The sequence below is a fragment of the Apis dorsata genome, unplaced genomic scaffold (genome assembly GCF_000469605.1).
Source record: "Apis dorsata unplaced genomic scaffold, Apis dorsata 1.3 scaffold_591, whole genome shotgun sequence".
Taxonomy (NCBI): domain Eukaryota; kingdom Metazoa; phylum Arthropoda; class Insecta; order Hymenoptera; family Apidae; genus Apis; species Apis dorsata.
Genome location: NW_006263796.1, coordinates 118,691 through 134,468, shown reverse-complemented (window position 1 = coordinate 134,468; position 15,778 = coordinate 118,691). Strand labels below are relative to the sequence as shown.

Sequence of the window (15,778 nt, the reverse complement as noted above, 5' to 3'; positions counted from 1 at the left end):
TTTTTTTTTTTTTTTGACTTTTCTGACATTTTCGAATCGAAATAGGTATTCTTGAAGTAGTGGTGGAGAAATGTAATCGAGGATTTTTATGATTGTCGAGGAAAAATATTTGTGGAAAGAATTTTGTTACTCGAGTGTGATTCTAATAATCAAATATTTTTTTGTTCGTAGATTTACTGGCTTGATCCTATGAAAAATAAATATATGTGTTATTTAACTCGAGAAGAACAATTTTGATATAAATTTTAATTGTACTTTTATAATTATGATATCTGTATTGCACATTTAAAATCTTAATACACGATGGAATATCTATATTGTAACATAATACAATGTTTTACATATGTACCGTATTATCTTCTTGTAGAGAATGGACGATAGTCTGAATACTAGGATAAAATGGAGCGAAAAACATGGGATATCGGATCCATGATCGCGATTTTATAGCGCGGCTTTTTTCACGCGGCCACAAAAATGGCTGCAGGCTGATAACACAGCTGCTTTTTCGATTCGAACGCGGAAAAATACTGTTGCCACCATTCAAAGGTCGTGTTGAACAAACTTGCACCTTTGGAATCGTCCCGATAGGGATAACAAGAACCCGTTTGTGCGATCGAATGAACCGTTGCTTCGTTGATCACGAGCACGTTGAAAGTATATAAATACGCAAAACAAAGCGTTTGTTAAATTATCACGTAGAAATTGTTGGACACGTTTTCCATGGTAATTCGTCTGTTTGAAGAGGATGTTTGTTTTAAAATTGTAAATAACGCGTACAATTTCCTTTTTTGAACTCGAAATTTTATGTAACTATGCTTAATTTGTAATTGATGTATTTCTTTCTCTCGTTTTTCAGTCAATTAGACTTTAAAGCATCGATTTTGATGTTTGTTTTTGAGGGAACAAGTTGTTCTTTGAAAAAAAAAAAAAAAAAAAAGAAAAAGCTAAAATTTCTCTAATTTATTGAATATTCTTTTCTTTATCGTATTATTTATATATCTTTTAATAAATAATAATTTTTCATATATTTGACACTATTTTCCTATGTTTCTTTTTAAATATTGAATCTTTTTTTTTATATATTATAATTTTATAATTTTATAATAAATATTTTATTACAAGAATTATTTTAAATTCCCTTTCTTGAAGATGTATACATTAATAAATAAGCCTCAACCGATTTTTATGTTTTTTGTGTCTCTTAAAATTTTCCAACACTCTAAAAATTTCCAACGAACATATTATATATTTTATATATAATTCTACATACTAAATATATGTAGATACTTTTGAAAATTCGAGCAATATTTTAAATTACAGAACAATTGAACGTAAAATATTCTGGATTTTTAAGAGAAAGAAAGAATAACTTTTAGCTTTGAAGACAAAACTATTACTGATTCCATAGGACGGAAATTATTTTAACTATATGGCTATATAACCACGGACCATAAACGGCGGAAATTATTGGATGATTCCGAATAAAAGTTTGAAATGTGAAATTTCTCGAAACTGGTATGGAGCAGACTTGAATATTGCCATAAATTGGTAGAACGAAGGTAGTTGAAGCGAAATACTCACGAGGAAAATGGGGAAAACAGTGCAAAGGGGACATTTGTAACTCGAAATGAAATAATCTTTGTAGCATTGAAAATATTCAAAAAATTTGTTATTAAATTAAATGATAAGTTATTCAAATATCCTAACTTACTAATAAAAAAAATATTTTTTAAAAACGTTTCAGATATGTATATAATAATTATTAAATTATCTATATTTATAATTTATCATTAACTTTTCCAAATTTTTTTTCTAAACTTTTTCAAAAAAATTAAAGTTTAAAAAGAAAGTTCAAAATAAGAATAGAGAATAATCTTATTTAATATTTATTTTTTCAACAATAGAATTGTCAAGAACATAAAATTAAATATTCAATTATATCAATTTTCTTTTGAACAGTATATTTTCTTTACTACTTTTAATATAAAATTTACGCGTTAATACCTCGTGTATAATAGCATCAAAGAAGCAACTGATGTTATGATGCTATTAAAAGGAAATAAAAAAAAAAAAATGAAAAAGAATACTACGAAAGTTAAAAGCATTTTCACTCCAAAATGAACGTATAATATTAGCAAAAGAACTATTATATGATTTGAAACATATATGGAATATACTCCAATGCAATTTAATATATTAAAAAACATTCTATCTCACAATATTAAAGAAGATATAAGATCTATAGCTAATTAAAATTTTTTTTCTGAAATATAAAATAATTATAATATCAACAACAAAAAAAAATGATAAAAATTTCTGTGGATTCAAATGATTCTGTGAAAATCCTCTAAGAATATTATTCTTTTTAAAATAGAAAATAATTAGAATAATAAAAAAATTATTGTTCCATGAACACAAACGTTCTCCGTCCAAACGATTATTACCCTATTATTACCCTCTTCGTTATCTTTTATTATGATTGATAGTATAATTTTATTACTATTGTTCTTTCGCAAGCATAATTATAATAAGAAAAGATGATATCTCGCTAATTGAAATTTTTGTGATTCGAACGATAGTATCTCTCCACTAATTCGGATACTAGACGCTCTATTATGGATCCCGAACATCTCAACCACTCGGTACGGCTGTGTCAACACTAGAATAGAGAACCATTACCGCTAAAAGCTTTGAATCTAAATGCTTTATGTTTCAAACGGCGGCATGATTCGTGACATTGGTTATTCACGAGGCTCATAAAAGAAGAATAAATATCGGGGTGCGGAGCGGTGTGATTAAAATGAACCGTAAAACAAAGCTAACGTGGACAACTGAGAAAGAATTTATCGTTGTTCTAGAAAAAAAAAAAGCGAAAACTTTTCACGAAGAGTGTGAAATTCGTAAAATTTTGAACATTTATCAATCTTTTTACAAATCTTAAGAACTATAAAATTTAATCAATAAAATGTGTTGAATTCTTTATAATTTTCGACTAATAATTTTTTTTTTTTTATACAATAGAGATTAGGATTGCTTAAGTAAAAAATATATTAAGTTTCTAAATTTAAAATGATTCTATCTAGATTTGATTGTTTAAAAATTAATATAATTTATTGAATTTCATTTCGAAATATAATATATTTCTTTAAATACGAAATTTTGTATTTTCTATATATATTTATAGAAAAATTTATAGAATAGTTTTTTTTTATATTTATATTTATTGCTCGACCAGATTTATTCCATTAATAAATTTGCACGAGTTCTAGTTTGAATAGTAAATATTTTTACCAAGAATGAATGTAATGTTTGATCTGCACTTGTTAAATCAGTGCAGTTCGTTAAAAATGTTTCAAAAAAACGCGTAAATATCGTATTCCATAACGCTTTCTGTATATATTCGCTCGTGTTTTGAAAAAGCTCGCGAAAGTGTTTTAAAAATAAAAGAGGAAAAATTGTATTTCTTAACTTTAATTTCATCTATCGATATTTCTATGTCCAACAGAAAGTATAAAATCTAAAGAAATAAAATTATTTATAAATGAAATTATTATTATTTATAAATTATTTTATAAGAATCAAACTCTTTACTATTCATATAAAATATTTTACAGAAATTACATTATTATTATTCATGAAAATATATTGGAAAACTTACAAGAATTTCAAAGAAACGAAAATATTTAAAAAATTCATCGTTTCTTTGTTCGAACCGAAGCCACTAAACTTTTCTATACAAACATCATTATTATTCATAAAATATATCATACAAATTACATAATTACTATTCATAGAATATTTTATAAAAATTGCAATATCCGAACGAAACAGAAATATATAAAAAAAAAAAATCCATTTAATCTGATTCACTAGATAATTCACTTCCATTCAAATTCTTCGAACGAATCAAAGAACGAGTGAAAAATTACCATCGTAGATTAAGAAACTCTATCTACCTTTAAAATCTAAATTAATATTATCGACTGCCTGACAAAAGCATCCGGCTTCCCGATGAATTAATGACCATTCAAGACAATTTGTTCGTTTTCTCGACGTCCACCACTTCGCAATAGAGAAAAAAAAAAGTAATTGTTAACGGTCGCAGGTTGTGTTTTAATAGACGAACACTTAACCCTCCTTCCCTCATTAACTATTTAGATCGCGCTGATTATGCCACTAATTGGTAATCAATATTCAGTATGACCATTAAACTCACGGAATATCGATACCAATGCACCTACGCTTCCGGAGACTGCTAATGCGACCGTTAAGCGAAGGAACCCTTGCGAAATAATCGTAATAGCGTATTCGAATTCGTAACACGCGTTCGACACCGATGATATTTAATGTTGTGCATCCTCCGCGTTTCGAATATCCAAAATTCGTGCGAACGAACCCCCGAATGGGACATATTTTTCATTTTTTCGAAGATCAATTTACAAAATAATCGTTTATTGCTGTCACATTCGATTATATATATATATTATGATCTATAATTGGAAATTAATACAAATAAACGAGATTTTAATACATGGATAAAGTTTTCGCAAATTGAGAAAAAAAAAAGAATTGTAACGTATTGCTTAAATTTTATAGATATTTTTTTTTTGTTTATTCACATTTTTAAATTTTGAATTTGCTATTTTTGTAAAAAGCATTTATTAGTAAAAAGAAATCAAAATATTTGTCATAGAAAGATACTAGCCCACAATAAACACGATTATTAACAAAACAATCTAATTAACAATTTATCAAACTATTGAAACCCAAGAAATTCGTAAACAAAAGAAAACAATTGGATCGATAATTGAATCGAAAATAATCCGAGAAACCGTATAACACGGTTATTATCGAGATACCAATCTTCTGAACACGATTATCAACGAAACATCTAGTCACCAACTTGTTAAATCATTAAATTCTCGAAGGGAACGAACAATTCTTCTATCAGAGACCGGAAGCAATCAAGTCGAATTCAATTTTGACAGTGCTAAACTGCCCGATAATAATCATTCACCCGTGATGGGCGCATATCGATCATCATCTCTCTTTTAAGGGTGTTTCCATCACGGTGGAAGAGGATTCATGAGATGTCACGCGAAACCTGGAGGATCTACGGGGGTGAATCGTGATCATGGTACAGGGGTGGTCGAATTTAAGGGGTCGTTCCTTGCCGAAATTCATTTCTTCGAGTTGTTTGGAAGGGGATGTCCCGACGATGAGTCACGTACTCGTTACGTGAATATCCCAACCCCCTCGGTATCTCGTGTCCGCTGGAAATTGCGAGCAGAGATTATGAAATGTTATGGAAATCAAGGGTATCCCTTGTGTGCTGATACGTGAAATCGTAAGATCGATCATGGAGAGTGAAGAGCGCTTCGGTGTATAAACGTTTCGTACGTGTTGTTCGAGCATCGTTGAAAGTGAAATGTTGTTACTGATCGAATTTTTCGAGTGAGATTGTTCGATTTTTTTTTTTTTTGCACGTAACCGGATATTATTTTATTAACCGATTCTATAATTTTTAATTTACTTGTCAATTTATATAGAGAGTTCGAATGAAGAATTGGATAGAATTTAATGAATATATTTATAAATATGATATTGTATCATATATTTTATATTTCAAAATAATATAACTATTTTAAATTACATCAAAATGTAACGATAAGTGATATTAAATGAAATATGTTGTCAAAATATATCCATCAGATGCTTTTAAATATATTTATATTTTACGAATATAATTAAAAGTTTAAACCAGCTACTTTCTATCACATGAGGATAATTATATTCTATTTTAATTTTTCACATCAGTTTCACAGTTATAAAAATTCTATCATTTTTTTTTTTTTTTAACAAAAATTTATCCATCAACGAAGATGAAACTTAATGATGAAAATTTTTTTACGATATAAACTCTGCAAAGTTAAATGACCAATGCTTTACACAAAAGTTTGTTTCGCGACATTCACTCTAGGCGCATTATTCCTGACGATGAAAAAAAAAAATAAATGGAGGCGTGGCAAGAGTGGGAACAGGTCTCATTTCCGTCCTCGTGAAAATACAGGCTCGTTCCAGCCTGTAACTCAGAAGCAAGAATCTGATATATAGACTAACCCTTTGTTAACTCTCTTTCTATCTCTCTTTCTGTCTTATTCCTTTATTCGTGTATCACAGGCACGAAAGGGTGCATTGACTTTCCTCTCGTTTCACTTTCACTCTTTCTCTTTCCACGCTTCGTTGCGGATTTTTCTTGTTCCCTTGTTCGATATTAATGTCGCGAAGAATGAATGACTAAACGAGTGATAAAATGCACGCAAGTCTTTGGAACGATACGGGAATGATAAGATTTGGTTTATACAATGCAAGTTTAGATGGAATGAGGAATTTTGAAGAAAAGAAAGTATGAAAAAATTTTAAATAGTTAACTCGAAGATAATTAATGAAAAAGAAATAACGAGTCCAATTTTGATATAATACGATTATGAATCAATTATATATAAATCAATTATATATATATATTTAATTCATCATGTTTATATTTAATTGTGATATTAATTTTATCCTTTTTTCAGATTGCAATTATCCAATGTACAAAATAATTAAAATCCTTTATTAAATTCTTTTTTTAATTTGCTCTTTTAATTAATCCTTTATTAAAGTTATATTGTTCTCAATTTCCTTAATGAAACCACAAAATTTTGTCCAAAATAAAAGAAAATCGTAATAAATGAATATTGCCATAAATTTGTCCCAAAGAAATAAAAAAGAAAAAGATGAAAAAAGAATTGATAAAAATTAAATTAAAAATCAGAAATAATTAAATAACAAAAAACTGCTTTCTTAATCCATAAATATATAAAAAATTTGATATTATAATACACCACTTCAACAACTCAAACTAAGTCCTCCAAAAGTTTCTATCAAAGTATATCAGTACTAACTAAGTATGAAACAAACAGAAAACTTTTCTGACGCATGTATATTATCAGTTAAGTCATGTAATTTCGCTTGTAAATCACTTGAAATTAATAAATTATTGATCGTTTTCTGCAATTCGTATCAGTCTGAAATTTAATTCGACTATATCGAATTCTATTTAGCCTCCTATATATTTCTTTTTCGCCACGTGCATATCGAAAATGCAACTCGAATGCATTATTTGCCACATCGTTGCACGCTCCGTTGGCTCTCTTCTAATCGGTCAAGTGTACATTTGCCGGAAATATGACCCTGCAGGCAAAGATTCAAGGAGGTGGAACATGCGCCATATTAATTTGCATATTATATTTATACATCATATCACGCGTGGATGGTCTAACAATATTTGGAGAAATTATATTTATAATATTTGAAAATATCTCGCCAATATTTGATCATCCTTGAGAGAAATTTGCCAAATTGATTTTAAAGTTCAATCTGGATGAGAATCTGTGAATAAATTTTTCAAGTTGTATTCAATTTGTGAAGAATAAATATTTTGAATGAATTCATTACCGTAATGATCTTCCTTCCTTTCTTCATTTGATTTATTAAATTATTAGTTAAAACTTTTTAAGATATTTATATTTATATTTCTAGTATAATAAAACAGAATATAACAATTTAAATTTTGATTTCACGAAGCTAGTTCCTTGAATTCTTACCGATTAAATAAAAATACAAGCTTCATTCACGAAAGCATTTCAAAAAAGAATACTTAAAATTCTTTTAACCTGTTCCAGGTTAACAAACACAAAAATTCGCGATATTACATGATATTCCCATTCCCGTTGAATTTGTTCTGTTTCGTGGTTCCAGTAACATCTTCGCTGTTTCAACGATGCATATCTCTAGAGTGGTGCATTATTCGCCACATTACTGCACGAGTCGTTGAACCGACTCCATTGTAAATTGATCTGGACGCGTTTGTTGGAAATGTTGCCTAACGTAGAGGCGGACCACGAAACGTCCAGGCAAGGGGTGAAACGCGATAAAAGCTCTTATATTGAATACGTGGCTCACATCTCAATATCTCGATGCATTTGCTCAATGCGTTATCGATATGCCTGTCCCCCTCTGCTCGAGGAAAGAATGATGAACCAAAGTCTTTACGTTTTCCATCGTTATTGATATTTTATGAGAAACTGAAAATGAAAATCATTTTGTCAATGTTATGTAAAAAATTAGGAATTATATTTAAATATGGACTTACAATATTGTTAAATGTATAGTGATCCCTTACCACTTTGTATAAAAATTATATAATCATTCATATTGTGTGATTTATGTAATTTAATATGACATATAATTGATATAAATTTTTTTTTAAAGAATTATCTATGATAATATTATACAAAGCAACATTAGACTTTTATATTATTAAATTCTGTTTATGTGATTTTATAATATTATGAAATATTATTTATTTATCTATTTCAATGGGAAGAACTATTTAAAAAATCCATCTAAATCTTGTTTAAGACATTCTATTAGTCGAGAAAAGAAATACCTGTGAATCCAAATATTTTATAGGAATAATATTATACTCGAAAAAGTTTTCCATTTACTTATCCTATCTGGCCAAATTTCCACTTCGTCCTTGTTTGGCAACGCATCGCTGCTCTTTCGAGCTCAGATTACATCGATTTCGCAAACAACCCCGTGCCACAATTTCGGATCCTAAGCTTTGCCCGGTTCCTGGCTAGTTTACCAAAGGTTCAAGCGGATCGAGTAGAGATTTTGACGTAATTTATCTCGCCTGATGAGATTTGTTGGATCCTGTAGTTGATAGCGGTGGCGATCAATCGTCTAGCGACCTCGATTTCCGGTACAATAATTAATCGACGATTTGCGATGGAATATATTATTCACGTTAAAAATATCAAAGCCTTCTTTGCTTTAGAAGGGAATTTTTTCATATGTTAAAAATTAAAAATTGACTAAGAGGAGTAGAAAATTGATCGTTGATCTCTGCCCGACCACTAACTGGATAAATCACTGACCATTAACTAATCGTCAACTTATGATTGACTGATCATTAACCGACCGCTAATTGACCACCAATTAATTATCGATTGACCGCTTACTGAATTTCAAATGAATCCTTTGTGATCGAAAACACAAATATTTCCATGTTAATAATGATATTAACATTCTCTATACGGATGAATATAGATTTTAATTTTATCTCATTTATAAAGATCATAATCTAGAATTAAATGTGATCTATTTCTCTATATCATAAAATACATATAAGTAAAATCTCAAATAAATTGATCGATAACGACGATGAATTTCAATTAAATAAATATGCAATTTGTTAGAAAATGTATATTAATTTAAAAATTATTATTATATGTATATTAATTTATAAATTTTAAATAAGTATTTCATTGCTATTTCATATTCCATAAATTCTTCATGTATTCTATAAAAGAAAGGAGGAGATTTTAAAAATAATAATTAGTAATTATTATATTTTATATTCTTTTATTCGGATATGCACTCACATGCTCGTTGAACGAAATCCATATTAATTGCCCGAGGTCACGGCATGTCTCCATTAGTCTAGGGCTTTGTCAAGGAACAAGTGAACACATAAGGGAAGGTTTGCAACAGAATAAGGGTTAAAACAGTGTTTCATCGTTATTTTTCGCAAATTGGGCTCGCTACGCTTTGACCTGTAGCGAAAATTGAATCAGTCCGTGTATTCTGTTACTAAACGAGGAGAAAAATATTCAACGTACCGCGTTATTCGATTGTTCTTTCCTGAATATTTTTTTTAATTTGCGATTCCTCGTTTGAAAAAACGCATTTTCCCTTCCCAAATCTAAATGAAATATTCTCTCTCTCTCTCTCTCTCTCTCTCTCTCCCTCTTTCCCCACCCCCCCCCTCCTCTCCCCTCCCCCCCTTTTCACCTCTTCTTTTATACACTTTTTTCTTTTTTTTTTTCTTTTCCTCTCTCTCTCTCGCGCTCTCGCTCTCTCTCTCTCTCTCTCTCTCTCTCTCTCTCTCTCTCTCTCTCTCTCTCTCTCTCTCTTTACAGTTACATACAGTTGCGCTTAAAAATTTCATAAAAATTTTTATAAAAGTTTACCTATTTTATTATCTATTATTACCTGTTTTATTATTTCATTCGCAAGCCAAGAAGGAACGTGTAATGAAATAGTGCATCGATCATCGATGTAAATGTTTAATATTAAAGACTCGATTGGCTTTTTACGTAAAATTTACTAATAATCGAATAACTTTTTGCTCGAGCTCGTGCATGGTAATTAGTACACGACGAGATAATTGGGAAGGCGAATTCATATCGAAGGTCTATTAGCTGTGCATCCAGGAGCAGGCAGGAAATTTCTGATTAATTAGTGGAAGCTGAACTAGGATGCGGTCGATCCATGTGGCTCGGCATTCTATAATGATTGGTTCGTCTTCGAGTTACATATTAATATTGGGTTATCCAATTCGTTCGTAAGCAATAATTCGCATTTAACGTATTCTTCTTGTAAATTAATCCTCAGCATATGAATCTTGAATTATTTTCAAACTTGAACACCATTGAAAATTATTTTTTTACGTATCAATTTATTGAGATAAAATCGAATTAAATGCATTGCATGAAGATATATGTTATATGTTAATCTCTTCAATGTTTAATTTCTTTAAATTAATAATTTTTTTTCTGTGAAAAATTGTCACGATGACTTTAATATTCGATTCTATGAAACTTATTTCTTTTCTTGAATGAACCGACAAATTTTTATAAATATATAAAATAGAATATCTTCTCATGAATAACGCATTCTTCTTTATGAAATAAATAATTCATTGCTCGACTAAAAGGGGGCATCGAAGAAGAATTTCTCGATACGTTGACAGGATTTTCAAGGGATGTTTGTTAATCGTTTAAAATAAATGTGCACGTAGGCGATGAACAGCACGATGACGCCTGTAAACGTCGTTACAGCTGCCCTATTTCCGGACCCCTGGGACATGCTAATTAAACTGGCTAATAGACGGTCCGGCCTTGGCTGGCCATCAATCGATTTAACTACAAATTCAATTGAACCTTACTTATTGGACGGGAAAAATAATTACTCGCCCCAAAGGTACTTTCTCGTTAGATAGATTCAGATTTTTACATTTTGCCCGCTAAATTATGCTCGAACGGAAATAATTGTTACGTTTTTTTTTTGTCGTATTTAATAAAACACGCGCGTACGTATATGTAAATTCCAATGAAAATTCCGTGTCGAGAGATTTGCAATTCATTAAATATTTTCGAATATTTCGTACTTAAAATGTTAAAATTATTTTTGTGTTTAAAATATTAAATATTTCATATATCGTTTAATTATATATGTTTATACATATATATTAAATCTCTTTATCCGCGATATTTTAAATATTTTTTTGCATAGTTTAATTGAATTGAAAGATTAATTATATTCAAAATGGCTACTGGGAAGGTGTGGATTAGAAAATATGACTCCGTTCGAGTTGAAGAAAGTTGCAAAGTTTGCTGAAGTAATATGTTTTTACTCTCAAAGAAAACGTTGTAATTCATGGAACTGTATTCATATAAGAAATGATATCAGCGATTTTGAGAGAGAAACTTTGACTCGAGTGAAGTTTGAAGATATTGAATTTCAACAGCTGTTGAATGAAAATCAAACGCAAGCACAAAAGAAGCTTGCGGAACAATTTGGAATGACTGGAGAAAGCATTGGCGTCCAGGAAGATATAATAATTGATAAGTTTTCTAAAAGCATAGAAATCATTTAGAAAATTATTATATTCATAAAATATAATAATGTAAAAAAATTTATATTTATTCTGTCAAAAGACATTTTCTTATATGATTTATAACTTTTAATATTCTGAAATGACTGATTTTCTTGAAATAATAAAAAATTATACATGTATAAATATCATGTAAAAGATTTTCACGATTTAATTCGTTAAAAAAAAAAAAAGATTGGAGATCTCAAAATAAACTAAGGTTATTCCAGGAGCAACAATTTGATATAGAGATGAGAAAGCTACATCTTGTTTTCTACTATGAAACAATTTTCAAAGAAAGAAAGAAGTGAATAGAATTCTCTAAAGTTATGAATCATAAAAAAAGTTCAACTTTAAGTTTGTTCTTTTGATAATAATTGAAAAATTTCATTTATATAAAATTCATTTCAAATATCATTATTTTTCCTTTTTAATTCTATTTTTATTTTAGAGAATTCATATTTTTAAATATCGAAAACTTCTACTATTATCTTTCTTTCTTTATTATCCTTTCAACTAATTTATAATATATCACGTTTCATGATACATTATAACTTAAACATATAATAAAAAGAAATAAAGCAAGATTAAATCCAAAATTAAAATATTTACAAAAATAATTCGCATCTTTTTTTACGGCTTTCCATCTTTATAACTTTGCAGCTTTATGCAAAAAGAAAATTCCTAACCTCTACGCGTTACCATTTTATATAATGGTTACATAACCTCAAAAAACGTACCCGACCAACAAAAACTTGATGGACCGACGGCGGCAAGCAGGAAGCATTTGACGGTCTCTGAAACTAAAACGGAAGATAACCCCGGGAATTACGTTATTATCTTTAGGAAAAGGACACGCTTTTCCACGGTTTTTTCCCCTCCTCATAAAATTCCCCATGTTTCTCCATTCCTCGTTCGAGGAAGAGGAGGGGACTCCACGGGCGCCGAATTATTATATTTTCCATGTTTTGAGTTTCGCGCAGGGTTAATTGCGCATTGATAACTATTAACGAGCTTCCTTTGTGCAAATTTTCGGGGAAGAGACGAAAGACCCGGGCAAATTTCATTCGACACGCCGGATTAAAACGTTTTCGGAACGTGGACGTGGAATTCGCTAATTCGCCATGCACAATCGTACGTTTAATCCGGCGTGACTTGACTTAGCTCCACGTATTAGTCCTCGTGCTATGATACCCAGAGAATTACTCGTGACGGGAAATCGATGGTGGGGGGGAAGGGAGGGGGCTTTCTTTCGTTTGTTCTGTTCATTTTAACGTGACAGTTCGTAATTGAAGGATTTAGAGAAGAAATGGGAAACGCCCTAGTTCTTAATGCTTTTAACCGTATTACTTCGTATTACGAACTGCGTGAAAATTGAATTTAAAGTTTCGTATTAATATTACGAAAATAGGAACACGTTGTGGAATAATCGTGATTATCGTGGCGTCACATTACCGTGTGAAAATATTATTAAAAGAAGGAGGAAGATTAATCGAAATTAATCAGATGATATTCAGTGCGATATATGGTTTATAAAACGATGGAATGTGAAAAAAAAGTAATAAAAGTATATCTTTGTCTTTTTGTTACAGTTCTACCAGTTGTTGGAAGCAAGTCAGGTGGCAAATACCACGCTCACGTATCGTCACGTGACGGTTTTCGCACCTACAAATCGAGCCTTCCAAAAGTACAACGGAACTACGAAAAACTTGGTTCTCTACCATATGTGTAAGTAATTCTCGTATTTTTATCACGTTCGCTCTAAGCTTTTTAGCTCAAAAAAACGTTTATTTTGTTCTGACAAAAATAAAGAAAATAAAATGGCCAGATATTCCCCCCAAAAGATATTTAACTCGAATAATCGATACTTAATAAAAGGAAAACGGAATAATAAATTTTCACCGATAATAATAGGATGAATAAAAAATTATTTTGCTCGAAAAAATTGCCAAACCATTTAATCTCTTCTCTTTCAAAATTCAGCTCGAGCTTCACTCTACTGTCTTCTCGTAACCAAATGTCATTCTCAATCAGTGCATAAATCCCACGAATTCCGAATTTGGAAACCTCTCTCTTTGATCTCCCCCAAGATATGCCATGTATACGTGTATATACATGCGGGTATATATACACATTATCTATCCACCGTATGTCTGCATATCTACATGTAAAACGACGATGGATTTGGCCGCAACCGGAGGCCTGATTGAAAATACATCAAATATGCACAGGAGTGTGGTTGTAATTCAAGGATACCGCACGTTCCATTGCATTTGCTATCCCACAATTGCAACATCCTGTGCATTTAGACCGGTAGTCACCTGATTCCGTCCATCTTCGAAAATGTAGAGGTGTCAAAATCGTGGTGCAACGTGATATATTACCTTCGTGTACCGTCTAGTGTACCTACTCGTATATCTTGCGTTCCACGTTTTACTGCCCGTTAACTACTTTTTAATGGTGTTAATATATGCAGTTTCTGACGAATTTGATTATTTTTATGATAAATAAGTTAGTAAGTAATAAAGTTTTAATTTAATAATATATAATATGGAAAATAATATATAAAGTAATGTATTTCTCTCATGTTAGTTTTTCATTATTTTTCCAATAAAAGTAATATTAATAATAAAATCTTTAATAAATATATTGAATATAAAAATTGATTAATAGCATCAAAATTTATTTATAATGGAATTTAATATTAATCCATACTCTAAATTAATATATAAAATTAATTATTAATAATATTAAGCCAAATAGAAATATCAGAACGCATAAACAATTCATCAGATTTAGAAAATTTATTATACGTCGCTTCTGAATCAGATTTTAATTAAGATTAATATTCAAGAACACTCGGAAATTTGCTTTACCTGTTTGCAGTAATTCGAAGCGTTATCAATCGTATTGTGACCGTGTCAGTGGTATTAATCCCATCGGAGGTCTCTGTTCGTTTCCCCAAAGCCGTTCTTCCTTAGTTAATGCAGCGTTACCTCTGCAATCTCGCGCCGTTGCACCGACGCCGCATTATAGCGATTTACAGCATTCGACCAATCCCTCATAGTAGCCCCACTGTGTCAGAATATATGGCACCGCCACCCTCCCCTGTCAATTATTGAGAACGATCCGCGTGGATACCATGTTGACAGCTCGACCGATCGATTAGTGACATCCAACGCTCTTAATCCGGACAATTATCCGTTTGTTTAATTATATACGATCGTTATGGGTATAGCGAAACTTTAAATCTTCGAATTATTCATGATACTGTTTCCCAATCCCCTTTTTAAATTCTAAATTTTCAAATATAATTTATGACTTTCTCATTTTGCTTACAGGTACAGAAAATTGTTTATTAAAAAGTAATAACGATCTCTAAGAAAATATTTTTGAATCATACCGTGTGATTGTTATCTCTTGTGATATAAAGATTTTTGTGAAAGCCTTTTCTTTTCACACAGGATAAGAAAATACTTTTTGAATTGATGATCTCCTTTTAAAGATCCTCTCTCTTTTTCTAACGTAAGAAAAATGTGAAGAAATAAGGAAGGAAGAAAAGATAAAAATTAAAAATAATAGTGATGATTTTTTGAGATCTTTCGAGAGATCCAAAAATTTGCATTGTTACAAGTTTAATTAGAGCCAATCGATTACGTTTCTCGATAGTTGTCGTACAACGCGTTGCCTCCTGCATCAACAGAAGGAACATTTCCTATGCATAGACGAAGGAGGAAAGAGGGACAGGGATGAAGCGATTTCCCCTTAGACGATGGGTAACACGAGCATAGGGAGAATTTAATCGTGTGCGGTCTCGATTCCATTCAAGCTTCGAATACGGCCGCTATGGTAGTCAACCACCGTGAAGGATAGCATGGTACTCCGATTGTCAAGGATCGATCAGTTCAGGATTGAGAAGTCACCAGAGACGGAACTATAGACCGTTATGCAATTGTTTTACATAAATAATACACGTGCAAAACGAATGGCATGCATAATAGAATGACAGGT

At 30.7% G+C, this 15,778-nt stretch overlaps 2 protein-coding genes across 9 annotated transcripts in view; one reads left to right on the top strand and one right to left on the bottom strand.

The window, feature by feature from the left end:
• The window catches only part of LOC102676482 (fasciclin-1), a 308,866-nt gene that overhangs the window by 183,842 nt on the left and 109,246 nt on the right, over positions 1 to 15,778 (top strand). For all 8 annotated transcript variants that reach the window (XM_031513134.1, XM_031513132.1, XM_031513135.1 and 5 more), the window contains exon 2: positions 13,360 to 13,495. In XM_031513134.1, coding sequence (XP_031368994.1) covers positions 13,360 to 13,495 — 136 coding nt within the window. The remainder of the gene's footprint in view (positions 1 to 13,359; positions 13,496 to 15,778) is intronic.
• Positions 1 to 15,778, bottom strand: part of LOC102676245 (origin recognition complex subunit 3) — a 72,215-nt gene that overhangs the window by 33,270 nt on the left and 23,167 nt on the right. The gene's annotated exons all lie outside the window — the stretch shown is intronic.